Raw genomic sequence first — 25,586 nt, forward strand, 5'->3', positions numbered from 1 at the left:
ATACCAGCGCGCATTAACAGCAGGGAGGCAACGTAAATTTGTCGTTAATGGGTTATAAACAATGTTTTACTTCACAGAAAGAATTAGCTACAATCCCATGCTGTCCTGTCTGTAAACTTTATTTTGCTTTCTCCCCCAGCCAGGAGATGTGGTATGATCAGACCATGTTCCTGTACGGTCAGACACAGCCATTACACAGTACACAGCAGGGACACATGTATAAGATTATTATTACTATTATCAAATTGTGGAACTTATTATTGTTCCAAGATATATTGATTAACCCCTTTACGACCGCCGATACGCCTTTTAACGGCGGTAAATAAGGGTACTTTTTCCGATCCGCCGCTTTTTAACGGCGGTCGGAAAAAAGGGTCTAGCGCCCCCCAGAGTCAGAAAATTTCCGGGGTCTCAGCTGCCGGGGGTAGCTGAGACCCTGGAGATCATGATTCGGGCCGGTTTTTCCGGTCCCCGCTCACCTGATGACCGGTATACACCGTATACCGATCATCAAGTTATAGTAAATGACCGCGCCGGTAAAAAATGATTTATCTCCCATCTGGCATGATCAAACATGCCAGATGGGAGATAAATCTTTTTCCCGGTTCCCTCCGGTCCCCCGGTGTCCCCAAAGTGCCCCCCCCGACCCCCAACCCCCTCCCGAAAATCCAAGATGGCCGCGCGCACCGGCGATCACAGCAGCGCGCCGGCCGCATTTCCACTGTTCCTATGGTTTCTGTCGTATGTGCCATAACACATACGACAGAAACCTGCTCCCTAGGCCCTGCCGGGTCCCCCCCTACCCCCCCCTGGTGTCCCCCGGTGTCCCCCGGTGTCATACATACCGGAGCGCTGATCCCCCGCGGCCCCCTCCTCCGGCTCCTTCTCTGCAGACTCCGGTCACATGAGCAGAGCGCAGCTGTCAGCTTCCTGTGTTCAGGACGCTGGCTGCTCGCACTCTGCAGCTGTGACCCAGGGAGGGTGGGTGCAGATTCTTTGCACCCACTCTCCTCAAATGGAGGGTCTGCCCTCCTAGAAAATGGGGGATACGTTCCCTGAACGTGTCCCCCATATTCTAGAAGGTCCAGAGGCGATGTGGGACATCCAAATGGATTATTGTGGATTTTTTTTTTTCTTTTCAATAAATTGGTCAATCAGGGAATGTTTGGGGGAGTGTTTTTTCAAATAAATTTTTTTTTGTTGTCAATTTTTTTTTTATTACTGTCAATTAGTTATGTCGGGTATCTGATAGACGCCGTGACATAACTAATTGCTGGGCTTGATGCCAGGTGACATTACACACCTGGTATCAACCCCATTCATTACCCCGTTAGCCAACGCACCAGGGCGCGGGATGAGCTGGGGCGAAGCGCCAGAATTGGCGCATCTAATGGATGCGCCACTTCTGGGGCGGCTGCGGCCTGCTATTTTTAGGCTGGGAAGAGTCCAATAACCGTGGCTCTTCCCATCCTGAGAATACCAGACCCCAGCTGTCAGCTTCACCTTGGCTGGTGATCTAATTTGGGGGGACCCCACGTTTGTTTTTTTTTTTTAATTATTTATTTATAAATAATTAAAAAAAAAAAACAGCTTGGGGAGCCCTCCAAATTGATCACCAGACAAGATGAAGCTGTCAGCTGTGGTTTGCAGGCTACAGCTGTCTGCTTTACCCTAGCTGGCTATCAAAAATAGGGGGGACCCCACGTCATTTATTTTAATTCTTTTTTTTTTTTTTGGGCTAAATACAAGGCTGGGCATCCTTTAGTGTCACATGAAAGGCAGGTAAGGGGAGCTTCCTCGTTCCTGCGGCGTCACACATAGCGATGTGTGCTGCCGCAGGAGCGACGAACTACATCGTTACTGCTGCAGTAACGATAATCGAGAATGGACCCCCATGTCACCGATGAGCGATTTTGCACGTTTTTGCAACGATGCAAAATCGCTCATCGGTGTCACACGCAGCAACATCGCTAATGCGGCCGGATGTGCGTCACCAATTCCGTGACCCTAACGACTCCGCATTAGCGATGTCGCAGCGTGTAAAGCCCCCTTAACAGTGAGAAATTTTTTGATACAGCAACAGTTTTGTGAAGTACCTGTGGATTCAAAATGTTTACTATACTCCTGAATAAAATCCTTGAGGGGTCCAGTTTCCAAAATGAGGTCACTTGTGGGGGGTTTCTGATGTATAGGTGCCCAAGGGGCCCTGCTAATGTGACATGGTGCGCGCAATTTACTTCAACTTTTCCAAAATTCAAATGGTGCTCCTTCCATTCCAAGCCCTCCCATTTATCCAAACAAAGGTTTTTGGCCACATGTGTGGTATCCCTGCGCTCACAAGAAATTAGATAACAACCTGTGGGGTACACGTTTTGTTGTTGCCTCTTGAAAAAGTGAAAAATGTGTCGCTAAATCAACATTTTTGTGAAAAAAATGAAAATTTCAATATGGCAACCTAAGCTTATCAAATTCTGTGAAGTATTCGTGGATTCAAAATGCTCAATATACACCTAGATTAAAGCCTTGAGGGGTCTTATTTCCAGAATGGGGTCACTTGTGGGGGACCTCCACTGCTTAGGCACCTCAGGGGTTCTCCTAATGCAACATGGCGTCCGCTATTGATTCCAGCCAATTTTGCAGTCAAATTGCACTCCTTCTCTTCTGAGCCCTGTAGTGTGCCCAAACAGTTGATTTCCACCACATACAAGATATCAACAAACTCAGGAGAAATTGCGCAATAAATTTCATGGTGATTTTTTTCCTGTTACCCTTGTGAAAAAAAAAGCTACCTGGTTGAAGTAACAATTTTGTGGTAAAATTTTATTTTTTTATTTTCATGGCTCAACGTTATAAACTTCTGTAAAGCACCTGGGGGTTCAGGGTACTCACCAAACATCAAGATAAATTCCTTGAGGGGCCTAGTTTCCAATATGGGGTCACTTGTGGTGTTTTTTTGCTGTTTACGTACCTTAGGGGTCCTCCAAATGCGACATGGTGCCCGCAATCTTTTTCAGTCAAATTTCCTTTCCAAAATTCAAATATTGCTCCTTCCGTTCCAAGCCCTCCCATTTCTCCAAACAAAGGTTTCAGACCACAAGTGAGGTATCACCGCGCTCATAAAAAAGTGGGTAACAAACATTGGGGTCTCATTTTTGGAATTACCTCTTGAAAAAGTGAAAAAATTGATGCTAAAGCAACATTTTTGAGAAAAAAATGAAAATTTTCAATGTGACAACGTAACGTTATCAAAATCTGTGAAGTACCTGTGGATCCAAAATGCTCACTATACCCCTAGATAGAAGCCTTAAGGGGTCTAGTTTCCAAAATGGTGTCACTTGTAAGGGGTTTCTGCTGTTTAGGTACCTTGGCGGACATGTAAATGCAACATGGTGCCCGCAATCTATTTCAGCCAAATTTGCTTTCCAAAATTCAAATATTGCTCCTTCTGTTCCGAGCCCTCCCATTTGTCCAAACAAAGGTTTCTGACCACATGTGGGGTATCGGCGCGTTCATAAGAAAGTGGGTAACAAGTTTTGGGGTTCATTTTGTTGTGTTATTTCTTCTAAAAGTGAATAAATTTGGGGTAGAGCAACATTTTAGGTAAAATTTTATTTTTTGCTTTTTTTCATTCCACTTTGCTTTAGTTCCTGTGAAGCACCTGAAGGGTTAATAAAGTTCTTGGATGTGGTTTTGAGTACTTTGAGGCGTGCTGTTTTGAGAATGGTGTCACTTTTAGGTATTTTCTGTCACTTAGGCCTCTCAAAGTCACTTCAAATGTGATGTGGTCCCTAAAAAAATGGTTTTGTGAATTTTGTTGAAAAAATGGGAAATTGCTGATGAACTTTGACCCCTTCTAACTTCCTAACCCCAAAACATTTTGTTTCAGAAATTGCGCTAATGTAAAGTAGACATGTGGGAAATGTTATTTATTAACTGTTTTGTGTGACATAACTCTCTGGGTTAAGGGCATAAAAATTAAAAGTTTGAAAATTGCAAAATTTTCAAAATTTTCATCAAATTTCCGATTTTTTCACAAATAAAAGCAAAAAATATCGTTCTAAATTTATAACTATCATGAAGTACAATATGTCACGAAAAAACAATGTCAGAATCACTGGGATCCGTTGAAGCGTTCCAGAGTTATGACCTCATAAAGTGACACTGGTCAGAATTGCAAAAAATGGCCTGGTCATTAAGTACAAAACTGGCTTCGTCCTTAAGGGGTTAAATTGTACTTTGTTGGAAAGCCCCTTTAATTGCCCTCTAACAGTTGTGCTCTTGATTGCTTTAATATTTACTCAATTAAATTATAGCTTAATTTATTTTGTACAATAAAACTGTTTCTTATATGAAGTATTAATCATTAAAGGGATTGCCCACTGTTTGATATTGATGACATGTCTTTAGGATATGACATAATTTGGGGTCCAGTACCCGGTACCCCCATGATCAACTATTAAACCACTTAAAAGGAACTGAGTTGCATCTTGGCAAGGGTCACTTGATAATGGAGATGTGCTATTTCGCGTCTTAGGGTACCTTCACACTTAGCGATGCAGCAGCGATCCGACCAGCGATCTGACCTGGTCAGGATCGCTGCTGCATCGCTACATGGTCGCTGGTGAGCTGTCAAACAGGCAGATCTCACCAGCGACCAGTGAACAGCCCCCAGCCAGCAGCGACGTGCAAGCGACGCTGCGCTTGCACGGAGCCGCCGTCTGGAAGCTGCGCACACTGGTAACTAAGGTAAACATCGGGTATGGTTACCCGATGTTTACATTAGTTACCAGTGTGAGCAGGGAGCCGCGCACACTGAGCGCTGGCTCCTTGCTCTCCTAGCTACAGTACACATCGGGTTAATTAACCCGATGTGTAATGCAGCTACATGTGCAGAGAGCAGGGAGCCGCGCACACTGCTTAGCGCTGGCTCCTTGCTCTCCTAGCTGCTGTACACATCGGGTTAATTAACCCGATGTGTACAGCAGCTACATGTGCAGAGAGCCGGAGCCGGCAGCACAGGCAGAGTGAGAGCTGCAGAGGCTGGTAACTAAGGTAAATATCGGGTAACCACCTTGGTTACCCGATGTTTATCTTGGATACAGCTTACCTCAGCTGTCAGACGCCGGCTCCTGCTCCCTGCTCGCTTCATTTGTCGCTCTCTTGCTGTCACACACAGCGATCTGTGTGTCACAGCAGGAGAGCGGCTTTGAAGAAAACGAACCAGGGCTGTGTGTAACGAGCAGCGATCTCGCAGCAGGGGCCAGATCGCTGCTCATTGTCACACACAGCGAGATCGCTAATGAGGTCACTGCTGCGTCACAAAAAGCGTGACTCAGCAGCGATCTCGGCAACGAGCTCGCTGTGTGTGAAGCACCCCTTACACTATTGACATCCTGCTGCCACTGGAGCTGATAACAGCTAATCAGTGGAAGTACTGTGTGTCGGACCCCCAACAATCTGGGATTAATAACCTAATCCAAGGATAAGTCATCAATATCAAAGTAGGTAACAACCCCTTTAATGAGCACTACTGGCAAAATGTAGCATTAATCTGGAATATTTTATCCAAACTGTGAACAGAGATAATTTATCCAGCTCAGAGAAAACATGGGCAGAGTACTCCTCGGACTCGCTAAACACTGACAAACAGATTGAGGATGGTCGCAAACTCTACAGCGATTTACTGAGCGAAAAACAACAGCTAATAGACAGTGAGAACTCATGGAATCACCAAGTAAGTAAAATATGTCATTGTACATATAACAGTTTATATATTTGCTTATGAACTTTATTTTTTATAAACAATAGATAGTTTAACTACATGCACAGAGAGAGATACAATCAAATCTAAGGACCGCTTTACACGCTGCAATCTTGGTAGCGAGATCGCTAGCGTGTGTATCCGCCCCCATCGTTTGTGCGTCACGGGCAAATCGCTGCCCGTGGCACACAAAATCGCGCGGACCTGTCACACTACTTACCTGTCTAGCGACGTCGCTGTGACCGGCGAACCGCCTCCTTTCTAAGGGGGCAGTTCGTGCGGCATAACTGCAACGTCACTAAGCGGCCACCCAATAGAAGCGGAGGGGCGAAGATGAGCGGGACTAACATCCCGCCCACCTCCTTCCTTCCTCATTGCCGGCAGGACGCAAGTAAGGTGAGGATCCTCGTTCCTGCGGTGTCACACATAGCGATGTGTGCTGCTGCAGGAACGACGAACAACATCGTAGCTGCAGCAGCAACGATAATTGGGAATAGGGGGGTATGTCACCGATTAGCGATTTTGCACGTTTTTGCGACGATTCAAAATCGTTCATAGGTGTCACACGCAACGACATCGCTAACGCGGCTGGATGTGCGTCACAAATTCCGTGACCCCAACGACTTCGCTTTATGTAAAGCACCCCTAAGGCGGGCTTTGCACGTTGCGACATCGGTAACAATGTGTTACCGATACTGCAGCGATAGTCCCGCCCCCGTCGCACGTGCAATATCTAGTGAAAGCTGCCGTAGCGATTATTATCGCTACGGCAGCTTTACACGCACATACCTGCCGTGCGACGTCCCTCTGGCCGGCGACCCGCCTCCTTCCTTAGGGGGCGGGTCGTGCGGCGTCACAGTGACGTCACACGGCAGGCGGCCAATTGAAGCGGAGGGGCGGAGATGAGCAGGATGTAAACATCCCGCCCACCTCCGTCCTTCTCATTGCAGCCGGCGGCAGGTAAGGAGATGTTCCTCGCTCCTGCGGCTTCATACACAGCGATGTGTGCTGCCGCAGGAGCGAGCAACAACATCGTACCTGTCACACCATCGGCATTATTGAAATGTCGGAGGCTGCAGCGATGATACGATAACGATGCTTTTGCGCTCGTTCATCGTATCAAAAAGGTTTTACACGTTGCGATATTGAAAGCGACGCCGGATGTGCGTCACTTTCGATTTGACCCCATCGACATCGCACCTGGAATGTCGCAACGTGCAAAGCCGCCCTAAGGCTGCACCACAGAGAAATTGTGATGACGTGCCATTCAGACTCTCACAGACTTACATTGAGTTGTGACCTTCAGCTCTTTCCATAAAAACACTAGAGCAGTCGGCAGGTCACAAACTGCCAAAGACCAACAGGAGCAACGCCAATAACAAATGAAGGGGGTAAAGGGGGCTTTACATGCAACAATATCGCTAACGATATGTCGTCGGGGGTCACGGAATTTGTGTCGCACATTCTGCGTCGTTAGTGACATTATTGCGTGTGACACCTATGAGCGAGTGTTAACGATCAAAAATACTCACCTAATCGTTGATCATTGTCACGTTGTTCATTTCCCAAATATCGTTACTGGTGCTGGACGCAGGTTGTTTGTCGTTCCTGAGGCAGCACACATCGCTCCGTGTGACACCCCGGGAACGACTAACAACAACATACGTGCGTCCTGCCGGCAACGAGGTGGGCGTGTTGTTAATGTGGCTGGTCTCCGCCCCTCCACTTTTATTGGGGGGCCGTTGTGTGACGTCGCTGTGACAGCGAACTAACCTCCCCCTTAAAAAAGAGGTTGTTCGCCGCCCACAGCGACGTCGCTAGGAAGGTAAGTATGTGTGATGGATACCAGCGATTTTATCCGCCACGGGCAGCGATTTGCCCGTAACGCACAAACGACGGGGGCGGGTGCTTTCATGAGCGACATCGCTAGCGATGTCGCTGTGTGTAAAGCAGCCTTTATCATAAGACCAGGGCTGGGGACTTAGATTTAAAGCACCACTCCAGCAGGCAAATTAAAATAAAATGCTGGAGTGGTGCTTTATGGTCTTTGGGGCTATTGCCAACCTGCCTGGGCCTGGCAGCAAGAGGAAACTTCATGACAAATTGAGAGACGGATAATACCAATAAGAACAAAAGAGACCAGAAAAACTTCCAAAGAAATTAGAGGTTAAAGGGGTATTCCCATCTCCAAGATCCTATCCTAATATGTAGTAGGTGTAATAATAATATTATGAGCAAATTACTCCAATAAGAAATGTAGAATAGTTCTCCTGATTTAGCCATGTCTCTTATCTCGTGTGCAGGGCATTGCAGCAGCTGCGGTATCCATGGTTATGACCACTACTGTCTAACTGTCACTATATGAGTGGTCATAACCATGCATACCTAAGCTCCTGCAATGCCAAGCACATGAGGTAAATAACATAGCGAATCAGAAGAACTATACTAACATTTCTAATTGGACATATTTGCAAATATTATTATTATTACATCTACTACATATTTGGATAGAATCTTGGAGATGGGAATACCCCTTTAAGTACAAGCTCAAGGTACATCAATGTCAAATCACATCATTTGTCTCTGTTTTGGCTAAAATGGACTTCATGGAAGATGACTAAAGGCCCTGTCACACACAGATAAATCTGTGGCAGATCTGTGGTTGCAGTGAAATTGTGGACAATCAGTGCCAGGTTTGTGGCTGTGTACAAATGGAACAATATGTCCATGATTTCACTGCAACCACAGATCTGCCAAAGATTTATCTCTGTGTGTGACGGGGCCTTAAGAAGAAAACAACTGTTGAAAGCAAATCATAAAAAAGTGATACTGGAATTTCCAAAATGCATATTGACAAGCAACAAATCTTCTGGGGAAAAGTCCTTTAAATGTTGAATGAGACAAAACTAGAGTCTTTTGGCAGGTCACAACACATGCAAATAATTAAGCATACAAAGAAAAGAACATTGAACTTATTGTGAAATATGGAGGAGGCTTGGTTATATTCTGGGGCTGCTTTGCTGCATCTGGCACAAAGTGCCTTGACTCTGTACAGGGTACAATAAAATCTCGAGACTTTCGGGGCATTTTGGAGCAAAATGTATTTCCTAAAAAGCTTGGTCTGAGTCACAGGTCATGGGTCCTCCTACAGGATAATCACCCAAACATCAACTAAGAACAGCCAAGATTGGCTAAAGGCCCTGTCACACACAGAGATAAATCTTTGGCAGATCTGTGGCTGCAGTGAAATTATGGACATATTGTTCCATTTGTACACAGCCACAAACCTGGCACTGATTGTCCACAATTTCACTGCAACCACAGATCTGCCGCAGATTTATCTCTGTGTGTGACAGGGCCTTAAGACCAAAGCATTGGACTATTCTGAAGTTGCCTACTATGAACCCTGACCTAAATCCTAATCAACATTTGTGGAAGGAGCTGAAATCTGGAGTCTGAAGAAGGCACCTTCATACCTGAGCCAGCTGGGGCAGTTTGCTCTTGACGAGTGGCCAAAATACCATAGTACCGAAGTACAGAAGTACAGAAGTACAGTACAGTACAGTACATAGTACAGAAGTCTCTTTGGAAGTTACAGAAATCGTTTGTTTGCAGTGATTACCTCTAAAAGTTGTGCAAGAGAATATTATGTTAAGGGTACCATCGTTTTTCACAAGTTTTTTTTTTTTTTTTACATTTTGCAGCAGAAGCAAAGTTCAAAAGCAATGTCTAATTTTTATTACTTAACATCCAGTAAATCTTATTTGATTTGAATACTTTGTTTTGTTAGTTTCAAGTTATTTTGGGTTGTGGGTTTTTCTTATATTAACAGACGTGTACAAACAATTTTCATCTGCGTAAATGAATTTGGCACCATTGGGTCACTTAATTTCCCCCAATTGACTGCCAGTATTGGTGGTTCTCTAGTGACATTATCTAAGGGTCATTGTTTATTATGGAGAAGATTGATGTCTTTGACTTTGTTGGACATTTTTCGGATTACAAGACGTACTTTTCCTCCCAAAAAATTGGGAGGAAAATGAGTGGTGCGTCTTAACATCTGAATGTAGCTTACTGGGGGGTGATGGAGAGGGGTCACAGGAGGCAGGGGCTCTGTACGGCGGCCAGCAGCTGCTCTGTGTTGAGGCCAGCGAAGCTGCTATGTAAGGTGGGCGGCAGAGCTGCTTTGTAAGGCGGCTGGCAGAGCTGCTGTGTACAGCGGTCGGTGGAGCTGCTGTGTACGGCAGCCGGCGGAGCTGCTGTGTACGGCGGCCGGCGGAGCTGCTTTGTACTGCAGCCAGCAGAGCTGCTGTGTACGGCGACCGGCGAGGTACGAGCCATTTTGACGATGTCGGTGGTGAGGACTTCAAATAATGGCACCCAGAGTGTGCGCATGCGCAGATGGAGCTCTCGGCTCAAGATCTCATGTTTACTTGCACTGCCTCTGGGTGCTGTTTCTTTGAAGCCCTCACTGCCGACATCTTTAGCATAACCCGTGCCTCACTGCCCACAGCACAGAGCAGAGCCAGCAGAGAGCAGAGCTAACATGGAGCAGAGCCAACACGGAGCAGAGCATAGCCAAGACAGAGCAGACCCGCACAGCAGAGCCAGGACAGAGCAGAGCCTACAGCCCCAGCACAGCGGTAAGACTCCACCAGATTATGAAACAGACCCCATATCTTTTTTCTTACTTTTTTTCCTCTAAATGTGAGGTGCGTCTTATAATCCGGTGCGTCTTATAAAATGAAAAATATAGTATATGTCCCACTTCCGGAAAAGCATTTCATATTCAACTGGTAGCTTTCATCATGCCCTAACCATTTTTTGTAATTGAAACCTATTTGTACATTTCTTCTTGAACTTGTTTTGGGTATTTTCTAAAATGTAATGGTTTTCCCAGAAATGAATGTGAGAAGAGCAGCTGATGATTGAGCATGCATTTTTTTTTCTTCCAAAAGCATAAATGACCTTCTCTGACTTGTTTACTCATTTGCCAGGGATTATGTTAATCTCTTTACACACCAGTATACGGTAATGAAGCAGAGTGAATGTCCAGTGTATAATCTGCGTGATTTACTCAAGCAGTATTTGTGGTAGTGATACTGTTTAAATGTTAATGTTTCATGTAAATTCAGTACCGCAATCTGTTGTGAAAAAAAAAAGAAACAGAATGACTGCCGACTACTAATTTAAGTGCATAGCTCAACGGAATGAACTTCCCTTCAAGCATTAAATTTGAGTTTTGGATTGATAATTTCATATTAGCTGTAAATAAATATAAATTCTGTTCTGCATTTCTACAGACTTGTTGAAATAACATTAACTTTGTAAAGGAAAAGACCCATGGTTAATTTAGTTTGTCCTTCCATCATGTGGTGGATGGTGTTCTAGTAGATGAATATTTATATTAATGGAACATTAACAGTTTATTGCCAAGTTCGGGAATAACTAGTGAGATTTTATGTTAATGTGGTTACCATGATATAGTTTTATACATTAATTTATCAAATTGCAAGGGTTGTGGTAAAGGCAAGTTGAAAATGTTTCGTACAACTACCAGTATATGTGAATTAAAACTGGGTTCATAAAAGCCAATCAGCGAGTTTAGAGCTGATCGTCATCTGACAATAAGTGCACAAGCCGCTCTGTATAACATAAAAAAAGAGCTTTTATTATACTCACCTGGGGGCGGTCGGGTCCGTTGGGCGCCGCTGGTTTTGGTCTGGCACCTCCTCTCTTCCTTCCATCACCAGCCTCCTTCATAGCATCCTACGTGATGCATATAGAGGCTTCTATTGAGCTCCTGTGCATGCGCACTTGATTAAAGTGCTGTGATGTGCAGGTGCGGGAAAAGGTCAAAGATGGCCCATGTATGCGCACTACAATACTTTGATCTTCCCTCAGCAAGGCAGAACAAACTGCTCTTGGGCAGAAGCACAATGGAGGCCTGTGTGTGCATGACGTAGGACATGTCATTCTCATGGATCTGGGAAGGAGGACAGTGACTGCACAGGATTGAGGAGGCACCAGACCCGAGACAAGCGATGCCCACTGGACCTAACCACCCCACAGGTGAGTATTATAAAGGTGTTGTTTACGTTATACAGATTGGCCTGGGCACTTATATACAGCATTCTAGAACACTGTATATAAGAGCTTACTGGTGGTGGTGGCGGCAGATTATAGGGGGACAAATCTGGTTCCCTTTAAAGAAAATGTCCAGGCAAAATGATAAATTCATCAGTGTCTTGGAGCTAAGAAAAATGATAAAATTAAGTGTTACCTAGCCATACCCACCTGTATCCAGTTTAGTTTGCTCTGTGATTTGCAATTATAAAGGGAGAGGAGACTTTACTTCTTTACCAGCAGAAGGACTACTGTGGTTTGTGATTGGTTGAAGCAATCAGGTGACTTGAACAATGTGTCATCAGATGATGGAGGCACTGCTGAAGACGTCTTACAACTACAACCAATCACAGACCCTAACTGTGATGCTGGTGTAATAGTAACATCTCCTCTCCCTGTGTAAACAAAGACCGCACAGACGGTAGGTGAGTATCACGTATTCTGTTGTTTTTTGTAGTTGTAAGCCACTGGTGAACTTTCCATTTTGTCTGGAGAACCCCTTTAAGTTGAATCATTTAACTGCGTAAAGCCTGCTTTACATGCCCCCATCGGTTGTGCGGCACGGGCAATTTCTTGCCCATGTCGCACAAAGTCGTAACCTCCCGTCACACGTACTTACCTCCCAAACGACCTTGCTGTGGGCAGCGAACATCCACTTCCTAAAAGGGGGATGGACGTTCGGCGTCACAGCGACATCACACAGCGGCCGGCCAATGCAAGCGGAGGGGCGAAGATGAGCGGGACGTAAACATCCCGCCCACCTCCTTTCTTCTGCATTGCCGGCGGGACGCAGGTAAGCTGTGTTCATCATTTCCGGTGTGTCACACGGAGCGATGTGTGCTGCCTCGGGAACAATGAATAATCGTACGTTCAATTTTTCGAAAATGAGCGACGTGTCAACGAGCAACGATAAGGTGAGTATTTTTGCTCGTTCACACTCGCTCGTAGCTGTCACACGCTACGATATGTCAAACGATGCCGGATGTGCGTCACTAACGACGTGACCCCGACGATATATCGTTTGATAAATCGTAGCGTGTAAAGCCCGCTTTAGACTATTATTGGCAGTGGCTCAGTGGTTAGCACTGCTGCTTTGCAGTGTTGAGGTCCTGGGTTCAAATTCCACTAAGGACAACATCTGCAAGGAGTTTGTATGTTCTTCCCATGTTGGCGTGGGTTTCTTCCGGTTTTCGCATACACTCCAAATACGTACAGGAAATTTAGATTGTAAGCACCAATGGGGACAGGGATGATAGTGTCTATAAAGCGCTGTGGCATTAATAGCGCTATATAAGCAAGGCACAATAATAACAAATATTATCAAGAGAAATCAAACTTGCGGGACGAATCATCAACAATCTTAAATATGCAGGCAATAAAACATTGATAGCAACAAGCATAGATAGGATGAAGAACTTATTACAGAGTGTTACATTGTTTTTAAAGCTCGAACATGGGACTCCTACTCAATACAAAGAAGACAAAGATATTGACTATTGCCAGAATGACCAGGACTCATTTGAGATGGACGGCAACGAACTGGACGTTGTTAAGGACTTCAACCTACTCAGATCAATAATCACTCAAGATGCAGCGGTGACACCGGAAGTCCATAGGAGAATAGCTATGGGCAAATCAACAAGAAGTCACTGGACAAGGTATTTAAATCGAGCAACATTTCACTGGCTCCTACATAGTCTGGTCTTTTCTGTAGTAACTATATATGGGAAACCTGGACAATAAAGAAATAAGATAGAATCATTGCCTTTGAATTGTAGTGCTAGAGAGGGATTCTAACAATACCATGGATGGCAAGCAGAAAAAAAAAACTATTTTGGAACAAATCAAGCCAGATATGTCACTTGAAGCAAGATTCACCAAGCTATGACTTGCCTACTTTGGATACATCATACAAAAAGAACAATCACTGGAGAAAGACAGAATGGTCGGAAGAATAGAAAAACCAGCAACCGAATGGCTTGATACAATCAAGATAACGGCGGAGGAGATCCTGGTGGACATATAGGCTTGCAAGAGATCGATTTTCCTTCAGAGCGTTCATCCATCAAGTCGCCATAGCTCGAGATCGAGCTGAAGGCTGTTAAATAATAATGTTTTTCCCATTTTCTGCTGTCTAAACCTGGTGTTAGAATAATGTGCGACCTATAGTCCAAAAAATATGGTGTATAGCTGAAGTAAAAGAGATGTTCAAATTCAGCCAGTAGAGAAATCTACCAATAAACCATTGTCTCTTACACAGTGTGACACCAGCAGATACAACCCCTACACAGACAGTAGAGAGACCCTGTGCAAGAACTGTTTATGGGCAACTCTTATCCCACAGCTCACATTCTAGCATCTAATTTAATTCTCTAACAATTCACCAGGACTCTAATTGATAGTAGGAGACTACTTTTGAGATGACGAAGGGCCCTGCTTTTGAGAAGACAGGCTGCTCGATAGAATGTGGAACCTTACCCCTCCCGGACACCCATCCTTTACTAATCTGAGTATTCATCCTTAAGCGGGCTTTACACGCTACGATATATCTAACGAGATGTCGGCGGGGTCACGTCGCAAGTGACGCACATCCGGCATCGTTAGTGATATCGTAGCGTGTGACAGCTATGAACGAGCAGAAATACTCACCTTCTCGTTCATCGTTGACACGTCGCTCATTTTCTAAAAATCGAACGTCCGGTTGTTCATTGTTCCCGAGGCAGCACACATCGCTCCGTATGACACACCGGGAACGATGAACTGCAGCTTACCTGCGGCCGCCGGCAATGCTGAAGGAAGGATGTGGGCGGGATATTTACGTCCCGCTCATCTCCGCCCCTCCGCTTCTATTGGCCGGCCGCTGTGTGACGTCGCTGTGACACTAAACGTCCCTCCCCCTTCAGGAAGTGGATGTTCACCGCCCACAGCGAGGTCGTTTGTAAGGTAAGTACATGTGACGGGGGGGTTACAGCATTGTGCGACACAGGCAACAAATCGCCCGTGCCGCATAAACGATGGGGGTGGGTGCGATCGCAAATGCGATCGCACGACATATGAGATATTGAAACGTGTAAAGCTGGCTTTACTGATGCTTGTGTTGTTCATTGTAATTTGTTTTACAATGAATATTTTTCATTCAATGAAGTAATCTCTATGAAATAACTATGGTATTATGTCAGGCTTATCTGAAGGTATATTTACCCATTGTCACTGTTAACGTGGCAAAATCCCTCCTCATAAGTGAGTTAATTAGTACAAGCTAATAGGATAAATCTTTGTATTTCCTGCATTGCTTTTGTTTGTGCCAGCATATTACATAGTTAAACTGCTGTATAATGCATATGTCGAAGAACATATGATAAGTGCAAGGTTGAAGGCAATTTCAGTAACCCACGACGTGTTTAGTACCATAATAAGGCGAGATGGAAGTTACAAGTGATCGGCTTACGTTTTCTATCATCTGGCTGTGAAGGATAAAAAAGCAGCCACAGCATCTTCTGTGACTGGGAACTAATTTAAATTAGGGCACAGAACAAGAGGCATTACATGCAGTAAGCAATCATTTCCACTTCACAGTGGAACTTTTTAAAGCTTTACGAGGAAAAAAATAACTTTTCAGCTGAGTTACACAAATTCATGCTTTCTAAACAAAGTTTTCTCTGTAGTAAAATCTGTGCTGAACCACAATATGAGCATAGAGAGAATAGGCTAGCAATCGTATGAGCATGTCCTGCATTTGCTTTGTACACACTCAATTAATATATTTTTGTATACACTGTGTGTACAATTATTGAATTAATATTTTATCCATTTGATAATTTTTTGCGTATTGTCCAACTCCGCTGTCTGCATCCTTATACTGGTGTAAAATAAATAAATACATTTAAAAAATGGCATGCTGTCCCCCCATATATTGATACCAGCACAGATGAAGCACACAGCTCCAGGCTGCAGCCCACAGTGTATGCTTATCTTGGCTGAGTATCAAGATAAGCGAAACTGCATGCAACTTTTTTTTAAATTATTTACAGTCATATGGAAAAGTTTGGGCACCCCTATTAATGTTAACCTTTTTTCTTTATAACAATTTGGGTTTTTGCAACAGCTATTTCTGTTTCATATATCTAATAAATGATGGACTCAGTAATATGTCTGAATTGAAATGAGGTTTATTGTACTAAGAGAAAATGTGCAATCTGCATTTAAACTAAATTTGACAGGTGCATAAGTATGGTCACCTCAACATAAAAGTGACATTAATATTTTGTAGATCCTCCTTTTGCAAAAATCACAGCCTCTAGTCGCTTTCTGTAGCTTTTAATGAGTTCCTGGATCCTGGATGAAGGTATATTTGACTATTCCTGTTTACAAAACAATTCCAGTTCAGTTAAGTTTGATGGTCGCCTAGCATGGTCAGCACGCTTCAAATCATCCCACAGATGTTCAATGATATTCAGGTCTGGGGACTGGGATGGCCATTCCAGAACATTGTAATTGTTCCTCTGCCTCTTTGTTTCATCAGTCCACAGGATCTTCTTCCAAAATGTAACTGGCTTGTCCAAATGTGCTTTGGCATACCTCAGGCGACTCTGTTTGTGGCGTGCTTGCAGAAACAGCTTCCTTTGTATCACTCTCCCATACAGCTTCTCCTTGTGCAAAGTGTGCTGTATTGTTGACCGATGCACATTGACACCATCTGCAGCAAGATGAAGCTGCAGGTCTTTGGAGGTGGTCTGTGGATTGTCCTTGACTGGTCTCACCATTCTTCTTCTCCGCCTTTCTGATATTTTTCTTGGCCTGCCACTTCTGGGCTTAACAAGAACTGTACCTGTGTTCTTCCATTTCCTTACAATGTTCCTCACAGTGGAAACTGACAGTTTAAATCTCTGAGACAACTTTTTGTATCCTTCCCCTGAACAACTATGTTGATTAATCTTTGTTTTCAGATCATTTGAGAGTTGTTTTGAGGAGCCCATGATGCTACTGTTCATAGGAGATTCAAATAGGAGAACAACTTGCAAGTGGCCACCTTAAATACCTTTTCTCATGATTGGATACACCTGCCCATGAAGTTCAAAGCTCAATGAGGTTACAAAACCAATTTAGTGCTTTAGTAAGTCAGTAAAAAGTAGTTATGAGTGTTCAAAACAAGAAATTGATAAGGGTGGCCATACTTATGCACCTGTCAAATTTAGTTTAAATGCAGATTGCACATTTTCTGTTAGTAAAATAAATCTCATTTCAATTCAGAAATATTACTCAGTCCATCAGTTATTAGATATATGAAACTGAAATAGCTGTTGCAAAAACCCAAATTGTTATAAAGAAAAAAGGTTAACATTAATAGGGGTGCCCAAACTTTTCCATATGACTGTAAATTAATAAATTAAAAAAAACAGCGTGTGGTCCCCCCCAATTTTGAAACCCAGGCAAGATAAAGCTGACAGCTGTGGGGTGGTATTCTCAGGCTGGGGAGGCTCATGGTTATTGCCTCCACAGCCTAAAAATAGGAGCCTGGATCCACCCAGAATTGTCGCAGACATTAGATGCAACAATCCCTGCGCTTTACCTGGCTAATCCCGATTGCCCTGGTGCAATGTCAATCAGGGTAATAAGGGGTTAATGTCCGCTGCCACTAAGCCCTATATTAGTAATGGGAGGCGTCTATGAGACCCCCCATTACTAATCTGTAAGTTAAAGTAAATAAACACAAACATCGAAAAAACTCTTTATTTGAAACAGAATAGAAAAAACACCCTCTTTCACCCCTATATTGTCCCCCAAACACCCAGGACTGCCATAATCCAAACAAGGTTTCCCTATGCAGGAATATGCTGTAGAAATTTCAGCAACAAATCTGCATCTCTTAGCAGAAAAATAGACAAAAACGGTTTTCATGCTGTTTTGATGTGGGTTTTCTGCCAGGAGGTGCAATTTTGATGCTGAAATCTGGTGCACACATTTCAGCACCATATGTGCACCTCCTGGCAGAAAACTACACTGAGACGGCGTCAAAACTGTTTTGGTGCATTTTTTTTGCCAAAAGATGCTAAAATTTTTACACTATATTCCTGCACCCAGTCTACACCTCCTTGCAAATAAACCGCATCAGAACCACAAGCGCTCTGATGCGGTTTTGATGCATTTTTTTGCCAGGCTGCGGCAATTCTGGGCGGCTGCAGGCTGCTATTTTTAGGCTGGGGGGCCTAATAAATATGAGTCTCCCCAGCCTGGAAATACCAGCCCCCAGCTGTTGGGCTTATCTTGGCTGGGTATAAAAATTGGGGCGGACTGCATGCTATTTTTTTAAAAAAAAATGTTTATTTAAGTAATTTAAAAAAAAGAAAAAAAAACACATGCGGTTATTTTGATACACAGCCAAGATAAGCACATGGCTGGAGGCTGCAGCCTGGGCTTTATCTGTGCTGGGTATCACGAGATTGGGGGACCTATCCTACGACATTTTGTTAATTTATTTTACACCAGTATAAGGACTCAGACAGTGTCTGTGATTCCAACCAATCACAGATGCTTTCTGGGGCAGGGTCTGACTGCAGCCAATCAATAACACCGGTGGGTGGGGAAAGCAGTGAATATGTATGATGGATAATGAGCGGCCCCGGAAGTAGTGTTATAGCTGTGGGGAGACTTGGTAAGTATGTCCTGCTTTAACCTTTTTGATTCCTTTTTTTTTTTTTTTTTTTTACAGTGATCTCCCTTGCTAATCAGGGGACGGGAAACGATAGGTTTTGCAAACCGAACATTTACCAAACAAAACCGAATATTGACTACTTTTGGGTCAAGTGTTCGGATTTCCGATCCTGAACTGAACCAGCCAAGGATCGTATGATTTTTAATTTGGCGATCCTTAACCGATCAAGATGGCTCATCTGTAGACACAAATACTCATGAGTAATAGCTAGGCCATATAATATTCATATATTATTAGCTCAGAGTTCAGATGTCACATGCATCAAAACATGCTTTAGCTATTTAAAAAGGAAAAGAACTATGCAAATGGCAAATATTTGAAAGCACTTCACACAAGAACTCAATCTTGACATATTAGTCACTAGTCACATGTAGTAATAATTATTAAATACTTATGTTCAGATGTTCTACAATTTCCTGTGTAAAAAAAATGAATAAATTTATAAGGAAAATGTTTCACCAAACTCTAAGGGGTACTTTGCACACTACGACATCGCAAGCCGATGCTTGCGATGCCGAGCTCAATAGTACCTGCCCCCGTCGCAGCAGCGATATCTTGTGATCGCTGCCGTAGCGAACATTATCGCTACGGCAGCTTCACATGCACTCACCTGCCCTGCGACGTCGCTCTGGCCGGCGACCCGCCTCCTTCCTAAGGGGGAGGGTCGTGCGGCGTCACATCAACGTCACACGGCAGGCGGCCAATAAAAGCGGAGGGGCGGAGATGAGCGGGATGCAAACATCCCGCCCACCTCCGTCCTTCCGCATAGCCGGCGTGAGCCGCGGTGACGCAGGTAAGCTGATGTTCCTCGTTCCTGCGGCTTCTCACACAGCGATGTGTGCTGCCGTAGGGGAACGAGGAACAACATAGTACCGTTGCTGCCGCGCAATTATGAAAATGTCGGACACTACACCGATGATACGATTACAACGCTTTTGCGCTCGTTAATCGTATCAAAAACACTTTACACACTACGATATCGACAGCGACTCCGGATGTGCGTCACTTTCGATTTGACCCCACTGACATCGCAGCTGCGATGTCATAGTGTGCAAAGTACCCCTAAGGGTACGTGCCCATGATCAGGACCCGCTGCATTCAGAACGCAGTGGGTCCTAACCTGCGGGGTTGCGCGTCTCCTCAGCAGGAGATCGCAGGAGTCCGCAGCTGACTGTGTCCACAATCTGGGTTAAGTGTGCGGTGGTCTTTCACTTGTGTTCTCCTTATGGAGGACACAGGCAATTCCGCAGCAAACAATTGACATGCTGCAGTCTAGAAACACCCACCGCAGGTTAGTGTTTACTGCAGAAAAAAGAAGCATAGTGGGCACAAGATTTCTAGAAATCCCATCCATTATGCTTGTACTGTACAACGCAGCGTTTTGGACGCAGCTGAAGTAACCTTTCACTGGCATTGCTAATTAAGAACCATACTTAGGTCTGTTCCACCTTTATTTATGGTTGCTGGTCTGACACTGTGAAGGTCAGTTCTGACAAAGTCCTGGTGTATGTGGCGTCTGCTGCACATGCTGGGACCTAGGCTGCCATTTATCCGCAGTTGCCTCTTTTTGCGACATGGAAGCGGTTATATATAGGTTACAGGTATGTGTGCTGCCATATGGTTCTGCTTTTAATTTATCTAGGGGGCCGCATGGCACAATGAAATATAAAATATAGCGTAGGACCTCCAGATTGAGATTTACCATGACGTAGCAGGGGTGGCTCAAAAAAATGATCAATTGTTTGCTAAAAATCTCATTTTTATATTATAGTACAAATGGAATAAATCTGTGAATTGAAACTTTTATTTGATTTATGGCATTTTCATATGTACTGGATCCCCTCTCTTTTTGCCTATAGCCTAACATGTTGATCAAGAGGAAGGCAAAAATTTCATGGGCAGACAATAAGAGCTCCATATTATGGGAAAAAATCCTTCCTTGCTTCACTTCACATAGGGCAATCAGACTAGCTCACTGGATCAATACCCTATCACAAAATTTACTGCCCATAACCAGCAATATATTTTTCAAGAATCCAGGTCCCCCTCGAATTTTAGTAGTGAATCCACCATTACAACGTGATGTGGATGAGAGTTCCATAGTGTCACTGCTGTTACAGTAAAGAATCTGCTTCTGTGATTATGATTATGTAGCACCCCACTGAGCAGGTGGTTAACCTGCTCGTTGCCGGGCATTCGCGGGTTGGGTCAAGCAATGTCATGGGTGGCCTTGCCCGATTCTGTTGCCCCGAGGCGTACAGTAAATGGTGGGGGAAGCGGGGATATTGGAAGAGTTTGTCGTGACACCACCTGTGGTATGCGGCCAGGGAGTAGCCGCCGCTGCAGAATTCCTTGCCGGGGCAGGTGTTATGGCAGCCGGGATTGTTACGCTCCCCACAGGCAGAGTGGGCCCCGGGTGGATGAGGATGAGAGCTAACGGCCGTTGGCGCCTGAGCACTGGGCGGCGACGCTGGTAAGGACGAACCAACACAGTCTCTGCGGGTTCAGGGTGTAGTTTACTCTTAACTTCAGCTGCCAACCCGTTCACACTGGTCACTGCCATGATGGGCTCAGGTCGATCCCGGAACGGTGAAAGGTCAGGACCGGTCCGGTAGTCTGTGGGCCCTTCCTCACTGCGCTTTTTAGTGCAGGTCCCTGTGTCTTGAAGCACTTAGAGTCCCTTCCATACTAGGTAGAGTACTGTTCCCTATGCCAGTAGCGTGGATCCCCTTGAGTTTGACCGTGATCGAGTCCCGGGAGTCCTAGGTGCCACTTGGCTCTGGAAACTTGGGTGGTCGAAGAAGCATGGAACCTTTCCGTCCGGCAGAATCTGGTGATGCAATGTGGAATTACACCACCCTAGGGTGCTGCACCCTGAACTGCGCTGGTCCCGGAAGAACTGACACGGTAACCTCCACAGCGACCGTTAAACACCTATGTCCCACAGGAGCTACTGGGAAAGACGTCCGCTCACTGTCACTCCTGCTGGAGAACTCTCTAAATTACTGTGTGTGACTCCTAAACTCCCCCTGGTGGCTGCCCCTCCCTCCACCCAGTTCCTAAGCTAGTGGATTGGGGCCCCAGTTGTAATGGCATCCTGTAAATGCCACACTGTTTGCAAACCCTTTGGTACCCGACACTAGTCCAGTCCTCAGTAGGGAAGGGGCAACCCATGTGTGTATGTGGTTGTATATGGGTTGTATATGATGAAACCAGTACCGACTTCCTTTGGATCCATGAACAGCACTACACTCTAAGTGGAGTGCAGTACCCTCTGGCGACCTGAGCCTCAGGGGTGCCTCAATTATACCTTTCTTCTTCTAGTCATAGTAAATGCCCCTTGTCCCTGTCACAGGAATAGGTGTAAAAAGATCAGTAGACAGATCTTTGTACTGCCTCCTCACACTGTATTTTTCTACATTATAATAAGCCTTCATTTTTCCAAACTGAGTATCCCCAAGTTTAATAATCAGTCTTGGTTTTGCAGTCCACCCATTCCTTTAATAACCTTGCTTCCTCTTCTCTGCACCCGCTCAAGTTCAGCTATGCACTACTTGTATACCGGAGACCAAAATTGTACACAGTATTTTAAGTGTGGCTGCACTAATGACTTATATAGAGACAAAACTATATTCTCATCATGAGCATTTATGCCTCTTTTGATGCATACCATTATTTTATTAGCCTTGGCAGCACCTGTCTGACACTGGTCACTAAAGTTGAGTTTGCTATCCACCCATACACTCAAGTCTTTTTCAGTGACAATTTTATCCAGTGTTTTACAATTTAGTACATAGTTATACATTTTATTTCCACTGCCCAAGTGCATAGCCTTAAACTTATCTACATTAAACTTCAATTGCCATTTCTCTGCCCAAACCTCCAGCTTCCATAATTCCTTTTGTAATAATAAATGATCCTCCTCTGTGTTGATAACCCAACAGAGATTAGTATTATCTGCAAATATTGTAATTCATTCTGCACTGTATGTCCCCCATAAGGTCATTAATAAATATGCTAAAAAGCAGAGGGCCCAATACTGACTACTGTGGTATGCCACTGTTACCCAGTCCAAGTGTGTTCCTTATTAATCACCCTTTGTTTCCTATCACTGAACGAGTTGTTAACCCAGTTACACTTATTTTCACCTAGTCCCAATATACTAATGTTATGTACCAACCTTTTGTCTGGCATTGTATCAAATGCCTTTGAAAAGTCCATAGACACAGACACAGCATCCACCGTGTTTCCCTGGTCCAATCTGGAACATACCTCCACATAGAAGCTGATCAGATTAGCCTAACATGACTGATCCCTCATAAACTTATGTTGATACTGGTTCATGAGGCTGTTATTCTATTTTTGATGCTGCTAAAAGCCTATCCAAACATATTATTGCAGACCTCTCCCATCCTGTGCTGTCAAACCGCTAACCGATTGCCTTTAAAGATCAAGGTTCTGCATCCTAGGTATTTTTCTTCATACCGGTATACCACAGAGGTTCTGACATTTATTAGTGTGGTCACTTCATGTGTATTTAGTATATTTTTAATTGTCTCCTCCTGAACCCAGTTTGACACTTGTTCCCTGCTACCTTGTTTTTGCACAGTATGGTACCTTGAGTGTCTCTTATTATTGTGCTAACTTAAGGCAGAGGTTTAAATTATACCTCCATATCCTCTGTAATAATTTAATCATCATTTTGACATTCTTTTCATATAGTGGGATTTGTCTCTGTCTTTCCTCTAAGGCGGGCTTTGCACACTACAACATCGCAGGTGCGATGTCGGTGGGGTCAAATTGAAAATGACGTACTTCCGGCATCGCATGCGACATCGTAGTGTGTAAAGGTTCGATGATACGATTAACGAGCGCAAAAGTGTCGTAATCGTATCATCAGTGCAGCGTCGGCGTAATCCATAATTACGCTGACGCAACGGTCTGACATTGTTCCTTGCTACTGCGGCAGCACACATCGCTGTGTGTGAAGTCGCAGGAGCGAGGAACATCTCCTACCGGCGTCACCGCGGCTTCCGTAGGATATGCGGAAGGAAGGAGGTGGGCGGGATGTTTACATCCCTCTCATCTCCGCCCCTCCGCTACTATTGGCCGCCTGCCGTGTGACGTCGCAGTGACGCCGCACGACACGCCCCCTTAATAAGGAGGTGGGTCGCCGGCCAGAGCGACGTCCCAGGACAGGTGAGTCCATGTGAAGCTGCCATAGCGATAATGTTTGCTACGGCACCTATCACAAGGATATCGCTGCTGCGATGGGGGCGGGGACTATCGCGTGCGACATCGCAGCATCGGCTTGGGATGTCGCAATGTGCAAAGCCCGCCTAAGAATCTCTCTCATACCTATAAGGGCATTTAAAGAGGACCTGTCACCGGGTCAAAAGGGGACACTTTTTTGCTCTCTATGCCTGCTGCTTCCCTGGACATTCCGTTTTTGCTTTGTTTTCTTTTTTATAAAATCCACAATTTAATTCCACAGATAAGGGCCTATTTTTTTTTTACTGTTTATTTTTATGGTTTTTACCAAGGGGGCTTTACACACGGGGTAGTTAAAAACACATCTTAGGGCTCATGCGCACGTAACTGCAGAATATTCTGCACGATTTGACAGCACATGTGCTCTTCAAATCGCTGCAGAAACTCTGCATAATGAATGCCATTTTTTGTTAAAAAAAAGCCGATCTCATGCGCTCGGGCTGCTGCCCCCACCATAGACAGAGTGGGAGCTGGAACCAGAACGCAGAAATAATAGACATGCTGTTTTTATGAACGCACGGATTTCGGTCAAAATGTTAGCACCCAAATCGCTGCGTTCATAAAAGCATTGTGCGCACGTCTCATGCACAATCTTCATAGATTGTGTAGGGGACGCCGGTCGCATGCATTTACGCTGCAGTGCAATACGCAGCGTAAATGCATGTGAGTATGCAACGTGCGCACGAGCCCTTAAGAGTATTATTTGAGCCACGTCCCCTTGGTAAATACTATAAAAATAGAACTAACTAAATAGTTGCATATCTCTGGGACCATATTGCTGATTAAAAAAAATATATATATATATATATATATATATATATATATATATATATATATATATATATATATATATAACACTCAAGGGTGCAAAAACTGGCCACCTTTGACCTGATGACAAGTCCTTTTTAAGAACCAACCAAAACTTCACTGATAAGCTCAAAATTACAAGAATGATAAAAGGGCCCCTGGTAAATAAGGAACCAAAAAAAAAAGAGTAATTGGTGAAATACGAATAATTTATTAATAATAAATGTGAGCAAGGGACAAACAGTAAAGGGTGCTTTACACGCTGCAACATCGCTAGCAATTGTCGAGCGCGATAGCACCCGCCCCTGTCGATCGTGCAACATTTGTTGCTTGCTGCCGTAGCGAACCTTATCGCTACAGCAGGGTCACACGCACATACCTTGTCAGTGACGTTGCTGTGACCGCCGAACAATCCCTCAAGGGGGAGGTGCGTTCAACGTCATAGCGACGTCACTGCGGCGTCACTAAGCGGCTGGCCAATAGAAGCGGAGGGGCGGAGATGAACGGGACGTAGCATCCCGCCCACCTCCTTTCTTCCTCATTGCCGGTGGACGCAGGTAAGGAGATGTTCATCGTTCCTGCGGTGTCACACGTAGCAATGTGTGATGCCGCAGCAACGACGAACAACATTGTACCTGTGGCAGGAGCGACGATCAACTATCGCAAAATCATTCAAAAATGGTGATTGTTGACACGTCGCTCCTTACCGTTACATGCTGCAATGTCACTACCGGCGCCGAATGTGCGTCACTAACAACGTGACCCCGACGATATATCGTTAGCGATGTCGCAGCGTGTAAAGCATCCTTAAGGGCAACCAAGATGGAAACTATTGCCAGACACAGAATTGCACAAAAACGCCACCTGATGATGGTAAAGGCTGCTAGTCTAAAACAGGATTAATATGAA

General features: G+C 44.6%; 1 protein-coding gene across 3 annotated transcripts in view; it reads left to right on the top strand.

Moving 5' to 3' along the window:
* Positions 1-25,586, top strand: part of CCDC178 (coiled-coil domain containing 178) — a 705,487-nt gene that overhangs the window by 153,312 nt on the left and 526,589 nt on the right. For all 3 annotated transcript variants that reach the window (XM_075316358.1, XM_075316359.1, XM_075316357.1), the window contains exon 9: positions 5,581-5,734. In XM_075316358.1, coding sequence (XP_075172473.1) covers positions 5,581-5,734 — 154 coding nt within the window. The remainder of the gene's footprint in view (positions 1-5,580; positions 5,735-25,586) is intronic.

The sequence above is a fragment of the Anomaloglossus baeobatrachus genome, chromosome 6, assembly GCF_048569485.1.
Source record: "Anomaloglossus baeobatrachus isolate aAnoBae1 chromosome 6, aAnoBae1.hap1, whole genome shotgun sequence".
Classification (NCBI taxonomy): Eukaryota; Metazoa; Chordata; class Amphibia; order Anura; family Aromobatidae; genus Anomaloglossus; species Anomaloglossus baeobatrachus.